General features: G+C 49.4%; 1 protein-coding gene across 1 annotated transcript in view; it reads left to right on the top strand.

Moving 5' to 3' along the window:
• Positions 1 to 16,153, top strand: part of PARD3B (par-3 family cell polarity regulator beta) — a 1,162,664-nt gene extending 1,146,511 nt beyond the window's left edge. The window contains exon 23 of the mRNA XM_075530369.1: positions 10,687 to 16,153. Within this exon, the coding sequence (XP_075386484.1) occupies positions 10,687 to 11,035 (349 nt within the window). The 3' untranslated portion in view covers positions 11,036 to 16,153. The remainder of the gene's footprint in view (positions 1 to 10,686) is intronic.
• The last annotated feature ends 377 nt before the right edge of the window (positions 16,154 to 16,530 follow it).

Here is a 16,530-nt window from a genome sequence, read left to right as displayed (position 1 = left end):
CTTGTAAATATTTGCTTTTCTGCAATAAGCATTTCTTTAAATTATTGAAGCTGCCGCTTCGTGACTGGGTTGAGAAATGGCGGGTGCTGCAGAGCCCAGAATGCATGTGATAAACCGGGAGGACGCATTTCTGAGAGGAACACGTGCCTGGACCAAACAGGGCCCTGAGCAAAGCAGCAATCAAAGAAAGGGAAGGGGAGAATGGGGGGAACGGTAGTGGGGGCGGGGAGGATTTACAGTTTTCTTTGAATTGCTCAAAGAATAAATCAATGAATCAGGGAGTTCGAGAACAAATGTAAGTTGAAATAACATCTGAAGTAGCTCGCCTATAAGAAAAACATCTCTTGTTCCCTCCTTTTTAAAAAGCACTTATCGATGGATCCAGACCTCAATATTGCTTCATGAAAGAGGTAGGGAGGGGGAGTGGGAGGGGAGTGGAAAGGCTTAAGACAGTAAGTAATTGTGCCGCAACGTTGCTCTGCTCACCCCCACCCACCCACCCCAAAAAAAAGGGTAAAGATGAGGACAGGGTAATTTTGAAGCCCCGATCCGTTTGGGTGATGCTCAATTTTACCAGCATCAAAGGTGAGGATGGAAGCAGAGGAAGCAGGGCTGACAGTCAGCCGATATCGCAGCAGAAAGAGAAGTGACAAAGAAGGCTCTCATTTCGATAAAAGGAGATTGGAAACTAACAGGTGGCCAATGGCATTAATACCCCGTCTTTACCAGCCAGATAACGATCAGCCAGGGAATTAAGAGACCAGGGCAGCATGCAAGGAACTCAACACTAGTCATTGGTGCCTGAGACACTTAATAACTTTTAGTATTTGTTGAAAATCATTTCGACAATACAGTTCGGTGACCTTTCTGCTCCAAATCCATTTCATCTGCAAAGCAGAAAGCTGCGCAGAATGCACTATGACTGTGACAGGCTCTTATGCTGATGCCCCCGCGTGCCCCTCTGGATCATGAGCAGGAATCCGGATGGGAGGGCTGAGTGGGTTCAAGGTCTGGGCCTCTGTGTCCCATTGGGCCCAGCTTGGGGCTCGGGAGCCCGCTCAGCACACACAGGAAATGAAGGCCAAGCAGTACCTTCCCCACGTGAGTAAAAATTACTGCGAGGTACTGACGATGTCACCACACATTCAATGGGGGAAAGTCAAAACGCGCCTGCATTTATGAGCTGGTAGAAATCGAGGAAGGGATCCATGGTCTTGGTGGTGGTCCCAAGTGAGAGTGCTCGATGAAAATATAAACAGCTCTTCAAGACAGAGGCAAGCATATTTGGAGCTGATCTCGTGACTAACACCCATAGGCCCTCCAGCGTGGCACATTGGAAGTCGACAAAGCCCCCGTCCCCACCCCACCCCCTTCTTGTAGCACAGTCTCAGCTGCAGTCTAAAACCGAGAAGGTCCAGTCGCTGTGAAGAGAATGCCAAGGAAGGCCTGCACCAAGGCAGTATTCAGTCAGGGCTGCCAGGCACTGGTGTCAAGCCATCCCTACAGAGCAACGGACCCTGCACTCTGGGTTTTATATTGTCCCAACCCATTTGTCTTCCAATGGCTGGGTTGCAATTAAGCTGCTAATTCACTGAGCTACTAAGGTGCTCGTTTCTTAATGCAGAGGGTTGATCTCGGGGGTTGAGAAATAGGCTTGTATAAACTTCACTTCGTCTTGTCCACCTGTGGAAAGGGGGATTAGCTGATGTTTCCAAAACATAAAACTTCAAGCAGATTTCATATTGAGTCCAAAAACAAAAGCTCTTCTCAAATAAGTTGTCAGAATTTAAACTTGAAATATCATATCTGGGGGGAAAAAAAGGCAAATGCTCACACCGTTCCTCAAAGTAAAACAAACTTTCCCGTATTTCAAAATCGTGTCGGGTTCCGTTTGAGAGTTGGTGGTGAGCTCAAAACCGTTTAAAAGTTGAAGGTCACTGGCTGGGACTGTAAAGGTCACCTATCCTGTAGGGTCACATGCACCTTGTTGGCTTGAAATTTTGTGAAGTTGGTCCAGCGCGTTACCTACCTCTGCAAGTCCCAATACAGTATTGCTATTGGAATATTCCAGAGGAGAAGGAAGTGATTTGAGTCAGAAATCAAGTCACAGCGGAGGGATAGGAAGATTATTGAAAACGTAATTTGTTAGGATCCATCCTCTGGCTGGAGTGGAGCAGGCTAGAGTTAGTTCTAGCTTGGCCAGATGTGTGAGCCATATCCTTCTCCAGAGCAACCACAGGAAGGGCAGCTAGTTGGGGCAAGGTAGTCTTATCACTTTGTGCCTTAAGTGCGATGCTCCTCAGGACCCCTCACATAGAGCCATCCCACAGATAATTCCCATCACTGTTGTTGTTTCAGCCTTCTGGTGATGCATTAATACCAACCACTGCATGGACCCAAGCCAGCTGTACGACCGTTGCTATGTGTGAGCCCACTGTTGCAGCCACTGTGTCTGTCCATCTCCTAAAGGTCCTCTGCGTTTTCACTGAGCCTCTCTTTGATCCATCCTGATTCCCTCTTCCAGTGACTGGTCTCTCCTGAGAATGTAGCCCACGTGCTTGGAGTGAAGTCGTCCCATCCGTGCTTCTAAGGAGCATCCTTGCTGTATTTATTCCAAAACAGATCTGTCTTTCTTCTCGGAGTCCATGATCTTTTCAGTAGTCTCCACCAACACCATCATTGAAATGCATCAATTCTTCTCCGGTATTAGATATTCACGGTCCAGCTTTCACATGCATATTAGGTGATGGAAAAGACCAGGATCTGAATCAAACAAGCAGCCCTCAAAGGGGTAGCTTTGCTCTTTGCCAGCAGGTTTGCCCGATGCAGTAAGTTTTTGATTTCTAGACTGCTTCTTCCGTGGGCATTGCTTACACAGCCAAGTCAAATGAGATTCTTGAAAACTTCCGTTTTTCCTTCATTTGTCATATGGTCTTGGTCCCATTGGGGGGACTTTTGTTTTCTGTACATTGAGGTGTAATCCCTATTGAAGGCTGTATATAGTCTGTCATCTTTATCATACGTGTTTCAAGTCCTCCTCATTTTCAGCAAGCAAGGTTGCCATCTCCGGATCAGAGCCTTCCTCTAACCCTGAAGTCACATTCTTCTGCAGAGAGTTCAGCTTTTCAGATCATTTGCTCAGCAGACAGCTTGATTCAGTCTGGTGAAAGGATACAATCCTGATGCATCCGTCTCCTGATTTTAAACCTTGCACTATCCCCTTGACGTCCTTCTGGTCTGTGCGCAGGTTTCTCGTGAGCACAGTGAAGTGTTCTGGAATTCCCACTCTTCTCGACGTGATCCGGAGCTGGTTATGATCTGCAGTCTTTGTATAGCCAGGAGCACAAGGAAACATCTTTCGGGTATGCTTTCCCTTTGGCCAAGATCCACCTGACCTCAGCAATGATAGCCCTTTGCCCACAGCTTCTTCTGAATCCAGCCTGATTCTCTGGCAGCTCCCTGCCAATGCTGCGACCATGGTTGCCTCATCTTCAGTAACATGTTACTGGCATGTGATATTAATGACACCGCTCGATCATTTCCATTCCACCGGGTGACCTTTCTTTTCCATGGGCATAAATATGGATCTCTTCCAACCAGCTGGCCAGGTAGCCGTTTTCTAAAGTTCTTGGCATGGACCAGTGAGTGCTTTCAGTGGGCAGCATCAGCCTGCGGAAACTTTTTAAGTGGCCTGCTGTCAATTCTAGGAACTTTGTTTTTATGAAAGCTGTCAGTGCACCTTGAACTTTCTACTTCAGTACCATGGGTTCTTGATCGGATGGTACCTTTGGAAATGGTAGGATGCCAACCACGTCTTTTGCCACTGTCCCTCGGTAGCTGCCTTTCATCTTCTTTTAATGTTTCCTGCAGTTTGACCATGCTCCAAACTCACTACCATAGAGTCGACTCAGACCCTTAGAGATCGTGTAGGACAGGGTGAAACTGCCCCTGTGGATTCCCAAGGCTGAAAGGACTGAAGGAAAATGTTAAGCCTCTAGTGGCAACATTGAGAGGATGACGTCGTGGGTTTTACACTGGGCTGCTAGCAGCAAGGTCAGCAGTTCAAAACCACCAGTTGCTCTGTGAAATTAAGAGGAGGATTTCTACTCGTGGAGTGATCCAGCCTTGGAGAAAAGGACGAAGGCCCTCCACAAGATGACTAGACAATGGCAGCAGCAGTTGGCTGAAACCATTGTGGTGGTGGTGCCGCACTGGGCAATGTTTCTGCCTGCCATGCCCGGGGGGACTGTGAGTCCGAAGGGACGCAACAGTACGGAACAACAACAAAATGCCACAGGTGGTTTTCTATCAGAGACCTCCTTGTGCACAGGTTTCAGAAAGAAATGATGGGAAATGTGGGCGGATACTGATACGTCAAACCGTTCAAAGGTTCCCCTGGGTGACACAGTTTGCTCTCAGCTACCAACCAGAGGGATGGTGGGTCAGAATGGCCCATCTTTCCATTAACACCATGGTCTCATCAAGAGTCTTTATTTCCCACGATGCAACATCTGCTACGCTGCGATACAGGATCGTCGTACAAGCACGTTGTTCACAACCAAATTCTCAAGGTGTGTGGTCAAAGTTGAAAAGCATTCCATGTGGACTTTCAAAATGAGACCCCTTCTGTGTGTGTCCTCGCCGGCCTGGTTTTGACCATCCGCATTGAAACCTCTGCGGAGCATGCAATTTGTACCACTTTCCTTCCATTTTCTCTGAGCACGTTTCCTGGGTGCTGACAAGGGCCCGAGCTTCCTTCTGTCCTGTGAGCACCTCTCCACGCTCCACTTCTTAGCAAAGAGCCAGTCCCTCTGCTCACCCCAAAATGGGAAATGTGAGCGAGGCAAGTGGGATTCCGCGTCCCGTCCCCCCCCCCCCCCACGCATCCCTTCTGTAACGTAGGCCATCAAATGATCGTGACAGTTTGTGATTCTGTAAACTCTGCAGAAATCAAAGCTATGTAATATATGTTGCAGAGGCCCCTGCTAATCCTGGCCGACCACAATCGTGCCTGGCCCCAGGATGAAGGCTGAGTTCATAGAAACCCGACCCTGAAGGAATTCCAAACACTGAGGGGAAGCATCTCTGCCCACTTAGCTTGGGCAACTCCCGTGAATGCGAGGATATTTGTTTGCACTGATCTTTCCTGAGCTTTGCAGTGTTTGCAAAGAAACCCCACACTCGCTCTCTCACTAAATAGTCTGTATCGTTTAGCCACCGTGGCTTTCCCAGAACTCTGTCTACCTTCTGCAGAAAGGGCCCAGCCGCCCCCTCACCAGCACTGGGCGTCCCATGCCGTATTACACCTTCCCATTTTAACCCCCAAACTTGGTCATAGCCACTCTTTCTCTTTGCCAAAAAAGGAAATCTAGACAGGCTACCTTGGAAATTCAAGAGACTGTTTTCACCACACACTTCACATTTGACAGACATGACAAGGAGCAATGGCCGGCCCGGCTGCCCTTTGGAATCTTTCTCATAGGTGAGAAATCCAAAGCTTTGTGCCTAACCTGGGCCTCCTCACCTCCTCCCCTTTGCTCATAAATTCTTTATGGTGTTTCACACTTTTTACTGCAGGTCTTGTTTCTCTGCCTGCTAACCATCCCTGCCCGCCTCCCACCCCCCCCCCCCAACATGACACGACTTGAAAGCCACAAATGTGTCCCCTTCTCCATTGTTGTTGTTTTTCTCCCTGTTGTTCTTCATCTGCCCTCCCTCGTCCTGACACGGGAGCTCATTGAAGGAAATGTGGCAGAAAGCTTCAACTCAGCCTCGAGACGCACAGATGAATCAAGGGCTGCTCTACGTGCCAAGGATTTGCTACCGATCCTTGTAGAACTGAAGGTCTCAAGTGATTTGCTTCCATAAATGATCGCAACCTCAAAGCTCCCCTCCCCCAATCCTGTTGCCCTCTCTCTCTTGAGTCCCTGGGGTTTTCCGGGATGGGAGGGAAGAGCCGTGAGTTACTGCTGGTGATAGACACGTTTGCATAAGCCGAGCATCTCGCTCTCTTGGGCACATGTGGCTTATATGAAAGTTATCCATCATGTGTATTTTGCATAAAGGGTTGGATGCACTGGGACAGAGGGCAACTGGACGTCACAGGGGGCCTCTGGTTCAAGTCCACCAGTCCTCGAGCCCAGGTGTGAGAAGCGGTGGTGCATAGGGCTGGCTGTTAACTTCAGCCTCATCTCCCTAAAGCCTTTATTTGAACCCTCTGCACTGCATTTTGAAGCTCGTCCATTAATATACTCTTGCATTGGTGTGTTCATAACATAATTAAAGAAAATTGCTTTGCTGACCATAATGAAAACCATCTTGAACTGTTTTTTGGGTTGTCGTTGTATTTTAATAGATTCACTTAATCTTGTTCTTCATAAGCTCATCTTCCAGCTAATGTTCACTCAAGATAGCTCAGAGTTTCCTAAATGCCACTTCGTAATGCTGATCTTAGTTGTAAGTCAAGACAAGTAAATTGAAGTCCAAGATTCATTGGCACCACCCCCACCCCCACTGCGTTTGTTTCAAACACTATACAAACCAGTGGAGATAAGGTACAGGGCGTCTTGTTCTTGGCAAACAAGACGAATACTCACATGATAGCTCTTACCCTTATAAAGTCTACAATCATTCTTATTAGGCCCACTCTCATGCTTTCTCAGCACATAGCATCCTTCCCCGCCTCTTTTCCTCAGCCATCATGCAGCCTTGCCTCGAGCATTATCAGTCATCGGCTCCCAGAGTTTGCTTTCTACTCGCCGCCCTCTAGCACTCATCTGATCCTCTGGGGTTACTCTGCAGGTTTGTGAGCAGTGCTGGTGGCGGTGGCGCTGGTGGGATTTTTTTCTCTTTACTGCGCCTCTCTTTAACACGTCCAGCGTGTATAGCGTATCTACCAGGTGCGAGACCCTGTGCGAAGCTGCAAGAGGGAGCTCGCTGGATAAATGAGACTCGGTCCCTTCCTTTCCGGGGCTCATGGTCCAGTGGAGTGCTTAACTAGTCATGAGGCAGGGTGAAAACTGATGAGGTGAGAGTGGATCTACTGTGATGAGTGCTGGGAAAAGAGGTTTCCTGCACAACTATGTGCGCCCAAGGGTGGCTGGGAGGATACGAACGGGTCCATGGCCTTCATCGATCCCAGGGTCAGTCTTTCCAATGGGGAGCCTTTGCATTTTTAGCAACATGCCTTCTCTCCATCCAGAAAATGAAGGAGGCCAGTCTCACCTTTCTGACTCTTCTAGGCTCTTCTTCTCCATCCATTTTTATTTAATAAAAAATTATAGTGACATACAAAAGTTGACAAAAGATGGAAAACCTCTTGTTAAAAAGAAGGGGGGTGTTCCTGAATGTTTTCGCACATAATCCACAACACATCAATAACAGTCTGGCTGTCACAACATTCTTTGCTGCGTGCAGGAATGGGACTGGGTGCTGTGGGGTGCCCGAGGTCATCCCTGTGAGCGGTCAGTGCAAACTCTAAATCCTCTGGCCCCAGAAATGCGCCCAAGAACAAGTAAAATACAACAAAAGCGGGGGAAATGTATAGAGAGACTCCCAGGATGGGAATTCTCAAAGAATTAGAGAGAAGACTATTTCTCATTTCTTGAGTACATACGACTTACAGAAGTTAGATGTGAAGTTGGAAGCCTTTGTTCCTTCTTCGCTTTCTTTTCAGAGAAATCATAATACATCCAACTAAAACTCCCGCCGGTGCACGGAATATGAGGGGGTCATGAAGGGATGGGGCATTTGCTCTTTGGGCCCTCGTTTTAATCCGTCTCTCCAGGGAGGCTGCCTCTCAGAGTTGCTTCAAAGTATGCACCATCAGACACCACAAGAAGCTTTTCCTAGGCCCCCAGGACAGACTGGGGGTTGTAGTTTCTACAAACACTGCTTCTGACCTGGATATGCCCGCCGATGGGGGCGACTTGACTCCGACTGATGGCAGCCCTCTGTAACTGAGGGTGACCCCTGTGACTCCCCGTGGGACACCCCCCCCAATCATAGTGGCAGGTGCTCAGATGTTGTTTTGACAAACACCCTGTGCCATCAAGTCCAGGGATAATCCTGCACAGGGCTTTGGAGACTGTCAAGCTTCATGGGAGCAGATGGCTGGAAAGGCTTCTTTTGCAGTAAAAAAAAGGTGTTACAAACGATAGCAACACCCCCCCTCCAAAGGAAAGAAAGAATAGGGGGGGAAAGCTCCCCCTTGGGTCCTCTTTGAACCTGAAACCTTGTTTGGATAAGCCCACTCATGGTTTTACTTCTCTCTGAAACATTAAAACTGATAACCATTAGAACGAGCTCTACAGGGCAAGAGGGTTTCTATGATTTCACTCCTTGACAAAGAACAGCTACCTGACTGGGCCGCTGCCATATGTTAAGCAAACTCCCAGACATAAAATCTCCCCTCAGAGCATTCAATAAGGGACCACAAGACTGCCTTGAGTTCTGCCCCTCTGAGACCTCTGTTCTCGCTGGGAGAGTTGGTCGTAAGTCAGAGACGCACAAGGTAGGGAGGACAGGGAGCCACTGTCCCCCACGTTTGCATGGCCTGGGCTGTCCCAGCAGCGACAGGGTGGCTTCTGCGCCATCACCACTTGATCTGGGTTGTCTCTCTAAAACAGTGAATGAATAAGTCACGGTGAGCCTGCCGTTTATAATCGTCTCCTTGAAGGGGGAGAACTCTCCCGGGAGAGACAGGACCCTCAAGGTCCAAGGCCTGGAATTCCTCCTTGCTCTCTTTCCATTTCAGACAGGAAACGTTCGCACTCAGAGAGTCCGGAGGGAGCAGAAGTCGAATGTTCATTTTAAGGCAGATAATGTTTGTGTGTTGCAAATGTCCGTGATTTATCCCAGGGGCTTAAAATGAGTGCAGCAAAACCACATGTTTCACGTCACGCAGAGAAATATCTTCACTAGGTCTTGAGGGAAAGCACAGAGTAAGGATTTCTTTTTTTCCTTTTTTTTTTTTTTAAGTGTTTCAGAAATCTCTAGCAGGAACTGAAAGGAAATAAAAATGAGCACTGGGGGTGGGAGGGGACTTTAAACCTTTTGTGATAAAAGATAAAAACAGAGAAGGGTTCGATTTGAAAGGGAAAGTCGAAAATCGTGATCCGTGATGTATTGTTGCTCTATTTGTCATGGGACATGTCAAATCGAGCCAAGCAAAGTGCACGGGCTAATAGGGACAGGTGCTGCAATAACTGCACACACACGATTTCATTTGGTTTTGCTTGGTCTTGGTTGGTTTGTTTTCTAAAAAGCTTTACTGCCTGCCTTACCTGCGTCTCAGGGATCTCTCTCCTTTGGGTAAACAGTCAAATGAGGACACCCCCCCCCACCCAAATAGGGTGAGAGGGTTCTGTGTCTGTCTTTCACGGCCGTGGCTGCGGCTGCTTTGCAGGCACGTGCTCAGAGCTGGTCAAACCTCCCTCGATTCAGGGATGTTGCGGTTGTTTTCACAGCAGACTCCCCGGGTGACAGGGTGATGCTGACTGCCGTTGGCAGTCCTTGATTAACCACAGACCCCGTGTCCTCCCAGCCCCGTCATTTCTGTCCAAGGGCGCTAGGAGCTTGTACTCTGCCACCGGAAGGCTTTTCTTTACTTCTTCTAGTGGCCGGTTTCCTTTAACGAAACAGAAATACAAGGAGGGGCGGTAAACACTGGGGTGGATCTGGTGGTGGGTTTATGGGATTTTTAAAAGCTGCAAACAGAACTCATCTGTTTAACCCCGGGCTAGATGGAAGGCGGTCATCTGCACATCGTTTAGAGACGTGTTGCTTCTGTTATGCCAAATGGGGCCGGGGATGCATGCTGTCTTCAGCTGAGAGATCCAGACAGAGCCCCTCTCTGTTCGTGCTTATTCTGGCCCTAGACCTTGCTGTGGTCTCCCTTCTCCAGAGTTCAAGGTGCAGCTGGTGGGGCTTGTCCCACCGGCTACTGGCCTGGTAGCACTGCGTGTCTTTGCAGTAGCATGGCCTTGTCGGTGCTCTGCATGGGTGACATTCCAGCCCTCTGAGCCGGGACTGCTAGGGACCGTGGGGTCATGAAGGCATGCCAGCACATAGGGAGTTCAGCACTCCAGCCCCAAAGCAACCCGGTTACTTCAGCCAGGACCACGGCCCCTTGGAGCACCCCACAAACCGAGAAGGGGAGGAACTCCAACTCATGGGACAGTGATACTCCAAATAGCCTGTGGTTCAGTGACCATGTCCAGGACTGAACTCAGCAGAGACCGGGAGGATTCGAATGATCGGCACACGTCGCGGCTCAAGCTCATCGTCTTGGTTAGGATATTAACATGGCTAATACAAGAAAGTCACCGTAAGGTCTATCACGATAGAGGCATATCCCTCTCTTGTGTCCATACGTTGTACTGAGCCTATGTTGGACTGGGCTGCATGTTGGCTCCCTAGTGTTGCAGCCCCAGCTCCTGCCCTCTTGTGCTCTGCCTTCATCAGCATGGACCGCTCACGTCTGGTCACAGGAAGGGGGGAGGAAAGAAAGTTCATTCTCTTCTTTTTATAGGCACACACTACTTCTTACATCCATGGGTCATACTCAGCCCATGGCACACTCCACTGCAGAGAAGCCTGAGAAGTATGGCCTACCAGGACTCCAGACTGCACAGCAGACTGAGAAACATGACCAGCTGCTAACATGGGTCTGCTCTTCTTTTGCAGGGGAGGACCTGCAGACTACCTGACAGCTGGACCTCGAGGGTTCTACAAGGAGAGGGAGCTTCCGTATTACCCAGGGCCTCATCCTGCACATCCGCCCAAAGCGGGGTATATCCGCCCCCCGGATCTGAGGGTGGCAGACCTCCGGTATCCTCAGTACTACCCACCCCCGCCAGCCCCTCAGCACAAAGGACCCTTCCGGCAAGATGTTCCACCTTCCCCTCCGCAACACCACAGAGCCCCGGCCTACCAGGAAGTGGGCAGACCAGGGCCCCGTGGGGGCAGCCCAGACCCGTACCCCTACCAAACCCAGGATCCTCGGCAAAAGAACCCCTTGACTGCAGCTGTATAATTGAATGCCACCCAGATCCGTCCAGAAAGGAAGGCATCTCACATGCCCTGTGCCCTGCCCAGACCTTTGGACCTTCTTCCTGTTCGGTCTTCTCCGGGGTCATCTGGGGCAGCTTAGGCTTTTCTCACTGAGGTTACAACCCCTGAAGGCGAGTCTGAGGGAAAGAAAGAGAAATCGGAAGGAAGAAGAGGGCACTGTAAGAAAACCCATCTATCAGAGATGCGTTTAAGACTAGTGAGTTCAGTGAGAGAGGCTGCCGAATGAGCAAATCACAATGGAGGTTGACTATATGCTATCTCCCTGGCTAGTTGGCCTGTGCTGATGTGTACCCTTGTGCACGGTATACCCTTGTGCATGCGTGCGTGGGTGCGTGCGCGCGCACACACACGCCAACCACCGAAGTGACCGGCAGGGCTTTCTCAGCCAGGGATGATGATCTCTTCAGAGGCTAAGCCTCGGCCACCCTGGTGGAGTTGCAAGTCTGCGGAGTGGCAGAGAGCCTGCAAATGTAGGGTCTCTGGAGCAAATCATCTTCATTGAAAACAAAACAAAACTGCAGCAACCGTGACTAGTGACCTTGACCCGTGTTTACCTGGAGGAAGGCTACACTTCTCTAGTAGTAGACACTCTGGGATTCCTAGTAAACATTCCTTGGTTCCTCACTTTTAGCATAAAAGTCAGGAAAATGCAAGTCTAGTGTTAGGTCTTGGGAGAAGATGGGAAACGCACTCAGAGCTTTTAGCAGGAAATTCAGGTCAGAGGCTGAAACTCCCATGCTTCCCCTTTCCTTCCTTCCCATGACCCAGGAATGAGAACATGGAGATTCTGGCCCCAGGGTCACCTGCAAACAAGGATCCTGCCTGCAATGATCTTAACTGGGGTCCCTAAGGTTTTCATTTGGGAGAAAGGGCCACCTTGTTAAATCATATGACAAGCAAGACTCTGGAGATCCTGACTTCAGAATTAGTGCCAAACATGCCCATCTGCACTCTGCGACAGGGAGGAGCTAATTGTGGGAAGGAACTCGGGGCAGTTACCCCTCGCAGGAAGCTGGTGACAATGAGTGACAATAAGTGTCTCCAGGGAGAGAGATTCCTAACAGGGCTACCGGAGATGCAAAGACTTTCTGGACAGTTTGCCGAGAAGGAGATTAAGAAGGGGAGAAGAAAGAGGAAGGGACAAGAGGCATAAAGCAACATCAGTCGATGTCCAGTGTATTTCCTAAAGAAAAGTCAGGTTCACCCCAAGGTCCCCAGGTGGGAAGATGGTGTTGGGGCTTTGAAAACTGAAACCCAGCCTTCTCAGGTGCTTTCGGCAAGGCACACCCGGCACAATTCCTTTTGAACTTTGCATCTGTGATTTTTTATTTCAACAGTGTCCAAAACGTCCATTCAGACCCAAATAAGAATCCTAACAAAGGGCTGTCGGAAAAACAGCCAAACTGGGAGCAGCCATTTGACTTGCCCATCGATCTTGAAACCCTTTCAGCCTTTTCCTGTGCCTTCCTCATTTCCCCAAAAATAAATACGTAAGGCCTAAGAGGAATGTAGACATATGTGGGGTGCAATTAGAATCCTTCTGGTTGACAGGATCTAATAAATTAGCGTCTCATTGAATGCATAGATTATCTGCTAGCCCAGTTTACTCTTATTATTTAAAAGAGATCTGTTACCAAGAGCCATACAGTGCTGGTCTTAGACTTAGAAAGCATTCTTTACCGGACTGCAAGAGGCATCATTTTCGAGACCACCATTGACTTAGGGCTCTCTTGGAGCAGATTGTCAAGCTGTTTTCTGCCCTCTGCCAGCTCTCTTCAGCCGGGCACCTTGGGATTGCTTGCAGTTTGTGCAGACAGGGTACGGCGTGAGGGCCTTGCTCCCCTCCAGGCAGTATGAGAACTCCCGGCATGCCTTGCCAAGAGGTCCAGTGCTACCTCTCCCTCCAGCGAACTAAACCATCGGGAAGAAAATGAAAGTGACAGGGAAATGGAACTTGTTTGGAAGCACTCAAGGTCAGCTGCCCACTGTGTTCAGTGGACAGAACCACGCCAGACGTTTCCCTCTAGCTGGAGGCTAAGGGCACCAAGGGGCAGCCAGTGGCAATCACGTCAACTGAGCTACTCATGGCAAGCTGGAGAAGAGGCTCTTGCAGAGAGAGCGCACCTGTGCTCACCCCTCTGAAACGCAGGCCTCTCCCGAGCAGCCTTCTGGGGGCGAACACACGGGAAAAGGTGCTACTCCGGAGGGTCAGCCGGTGAATGAAAGAAGGAACACCAACTAGATCCCCACAGTCCTCTTCCCATGCGCAAGCATAACACGGACTTCGTCCTCTCCCGCTGGAGAGCTGCCCTCGTGATGTTGCGACAGAGGCTCCAGCAAACCCAGCCACAGTGACAAACAGCTTGAAGGTCACCTTTATCCATGCCTGTGAACCCCCTCCAGTTGTCACCACCCCCAGGGTTACAGAACTCCCCCCACCCCCAGTGTTTGGTGCTGTTAGAAGATCAGACTATAATCCGCAGACGTCCAGAAGCAGGACATAGCTTTCCATTTATATGCAGAACTCAATCACGTCTCCTCGTAACTCAATTCCACTGGAATTGAGTGGCAGGAAGAACTACTCCAAACCCATCAGCATATGCCCGCCCGCCTGCTAATTTCACCGCTGAGTCGTTTAGGCCTTGAAATGAGGCTGTGGCCTCCAGTCGCTGGCTGTTTTCAGGCTCTCCTTCGGTCTCCCTCGCTGGAGGTGTGGAATGATGAAGGGGAGCCGGCCACACTGAGCTATGTTTTTCATTGTGAATCGAGGGGACATGGCATTTTAGGCCATCAATTCCACATTCGATAGGCCAAACCACCCATCTCCACCCCTCGGATTCTCTCCTCCCTCCTGAGCCCACCCCCTGCTCCCCACCGCCACACCTGTCAGTCCTCTACTCCATTGCTTCAGCGTCCACCCTGGCCTTCCCTTCTTTGGAAACCTCCCAATTCTTTGTCCTATGGGATGCAGGGTTTTCTTGGCTTTTATCCTGATAGTAGCGGTCTCATACGATATGTATCCTTTGGTGATTGACTCACTTCTCTCCACATGATGAACTCCAGGTTCATCCCTGCTCCGAGGTGCTTCATTGTTTCCTCCGCAATTTTTAGGGATGCATATTTTTCCATTGTGTACATGTACCCAAGTTTCTTTATCTGGTCAGGTCACCTGCTGATGCATTCCTAGCTCTGGGGTCTGGAAAATTCACTCCTGCAAAGGAAGACGAGCATGTCTTCTGAATCCACTGTGCCGCTGGGCTGTGCGCCTCCCCTCGGCCTAGAACGGGGCTTATCCAAAAGGCCCTCTCCGGGGATGGGGGGCAAACTCCAAGACACGCACCTTTGCTTCAACCGTGATTTTTTTCCCTGCAAGATGCAAAACTGGACAAACTTCACTGAAGCTCACTGGTATTTGACTTTTGAGGATGGGTGTAACACCCACAAGATAGCATGAAGCAAAGACCTTGTAACCATGAGCACAGGACTCCACGTACGCCATTCCTGAGAGAGGAGAATTGGTGGGTGAATTATCCCCAAAGCCAGGGAAACATGGGCTTCTTTGTGCTTACTAATCTGTAGTAGATTGTTTCATGTGCTTCACCTTTAGCACAGGTAGTTTTGACATGTGGTGGAACAATGTGTACAGTCCCTACAAATTAGTCGGTAAATAAAGGTAATCCTGTGTTGACCTTGCTTACTAGGTACTCTGTCCCCAGGTCCAGGATTGTTAATTTGAGAAAAGGCTTTGATTCTGTAGGAAGATTCTCCAGGGCTGCGGGAGAGTCAGATACCAGTCATACCTACAAGCAGAATCTTTGATGTAGTGAAAAATGTAAAACTATCCATTCTAGATATGTAAGAAAGCACAAGTAAGCCCAGCCAATCTGACACTAAGAATTAAGAGCCAATTGTAACTGTTTTATGCTGCCCACACCAAACCATCGAGTTGGCGCTGACTGTAGGACTGGGTAGAACAGCCCCAGTGGGCTTCTGGGATGAACTCTTTACAGGAGTAGAAAGCCTCGTCTTTTCCCCAAGGACACGATAGTGCTTTCAAACGGCTAGCCTTATGGTTAGCAGTAAAGTAAAATTATAGCATGACCTTTTTTTTCTTTATTATCAACTGATTAAAATAATAACATGACTTCTAATGCCTTCCAAAGAGTGGCAGAAATTGTTTACTCAACCTAACTTCTGAAGGAATGCCTCATGAGCGGGGAAACCATGACACTCCATCTCTGTCCCTGGGCTGCGTCCAGAGTGCTTGCTCCTTCGTCGGTAGCCCCACCCCCACTGGCGTGTAGGAACTGCTGGCACATGAGATACCTGAGCGCTTGAGATGACGAAGAATGAGGCCTGTCAAATGCCCTCGGGTTACACTCTGAGATCTCCATCGTGTGCCCTGCAAAGTGGCGTTCAATTGGGTAGACGCCCTCGTGTTTTCTGAGTCCATGAGCAACTGAAGGTCCAGATTTAAGGCAACACGGAGTTGGGTTCAGAAATGGCCCACAGTGCTGCTTTTTAACACTAGCCGTCCTCCTGACCTAGCTGGAAAGGAGACCAAGAAAAGTAGTCCTCATTAGATGTCCCTGCAGAGGCGTCTTTCTGAGAAAAAGAGAAACCCAGTTAGATGTTTAACATAAGCCCTGCAAGCCTCCAATGCAGTGACTTCTAAGCGAAACTCCCTAGAAGTAGTTGTAGAATCACACGCCTGGCTTTCGGAAGTGGGCTCGGCCCCCAAGTGTAGCAGGGAGGGAAGGAACCGCGGGTCTCTTGCAGCCTGCGCTGCACCGTGCACGGTGAACACATCTGAGAACCATTGTGACGCGGGCAGCGCCGCTCACTGCTGGGAAATAGAAACAAGCCCTGCCATTGTCACGGTTCCTGGGTCTCCTGTGCTGCTCACACCAAGCCTGCTCATGAATTTCGAAGACAGGCTATCTGAAATCCTATTTTGGCATATTGTAATTTTTTACAAGCTTTTGAAGATAATCCCATTTGTATCACAGAAAATATTTTGGATGTTGTTATATACGAATCTATAAATTTGACTTGTTTTATTTTGCATTAAAACAAACTTCTATTCAGTCAACAAGATGTCAGAGTCCTCGTTTCCAGTCACCACTAGTTTGCTTCTGGCATCTCTGGAGGCACGGGCCGGTCTCGCCCGATCACAGTTGATTCCACGCGCTCTCTGGGTTTAAGCCATTCGACACCAGATCAAAAGACCTGTTTTCCATGCGTCGGGGGAGGGGGTGGGTGGTGGCTGCTTGTTCAGAAGCAGACTGTCGTGGCCCTACTCAAACGGCCAGCTTTTCCATTAATACAGGAATGGCTCGCACCACCCAGGGCCTCCTGGCGAACAGAGTACAAGAGGAAAGAGCATTTGTGCCCTGCTGCCTTCCTGAGACTCATGGGCTGAGATGGAGATTAGTCAGCAGGTGTTGGCAAGTGCAC

This window comes from Tenrec ecaudatus, chromosome 13 (assembly GCF_050624435.1).
Source record: "Tenrec ecaudatus isolate mTenEca1 chromosome 13, mTenEca1.hap1, whole genome shotgun sequence".
Classification (NCBI taxonomy): Eukaryota; Metazoa; Chordata; class Mammalia; order Afrosoricida; family Tenrecidae; genus Tenrec; species Tenrec ecaudatus.
This window is presented reverse-complemented; position numbering and strand designations above follow the sequence as displayed.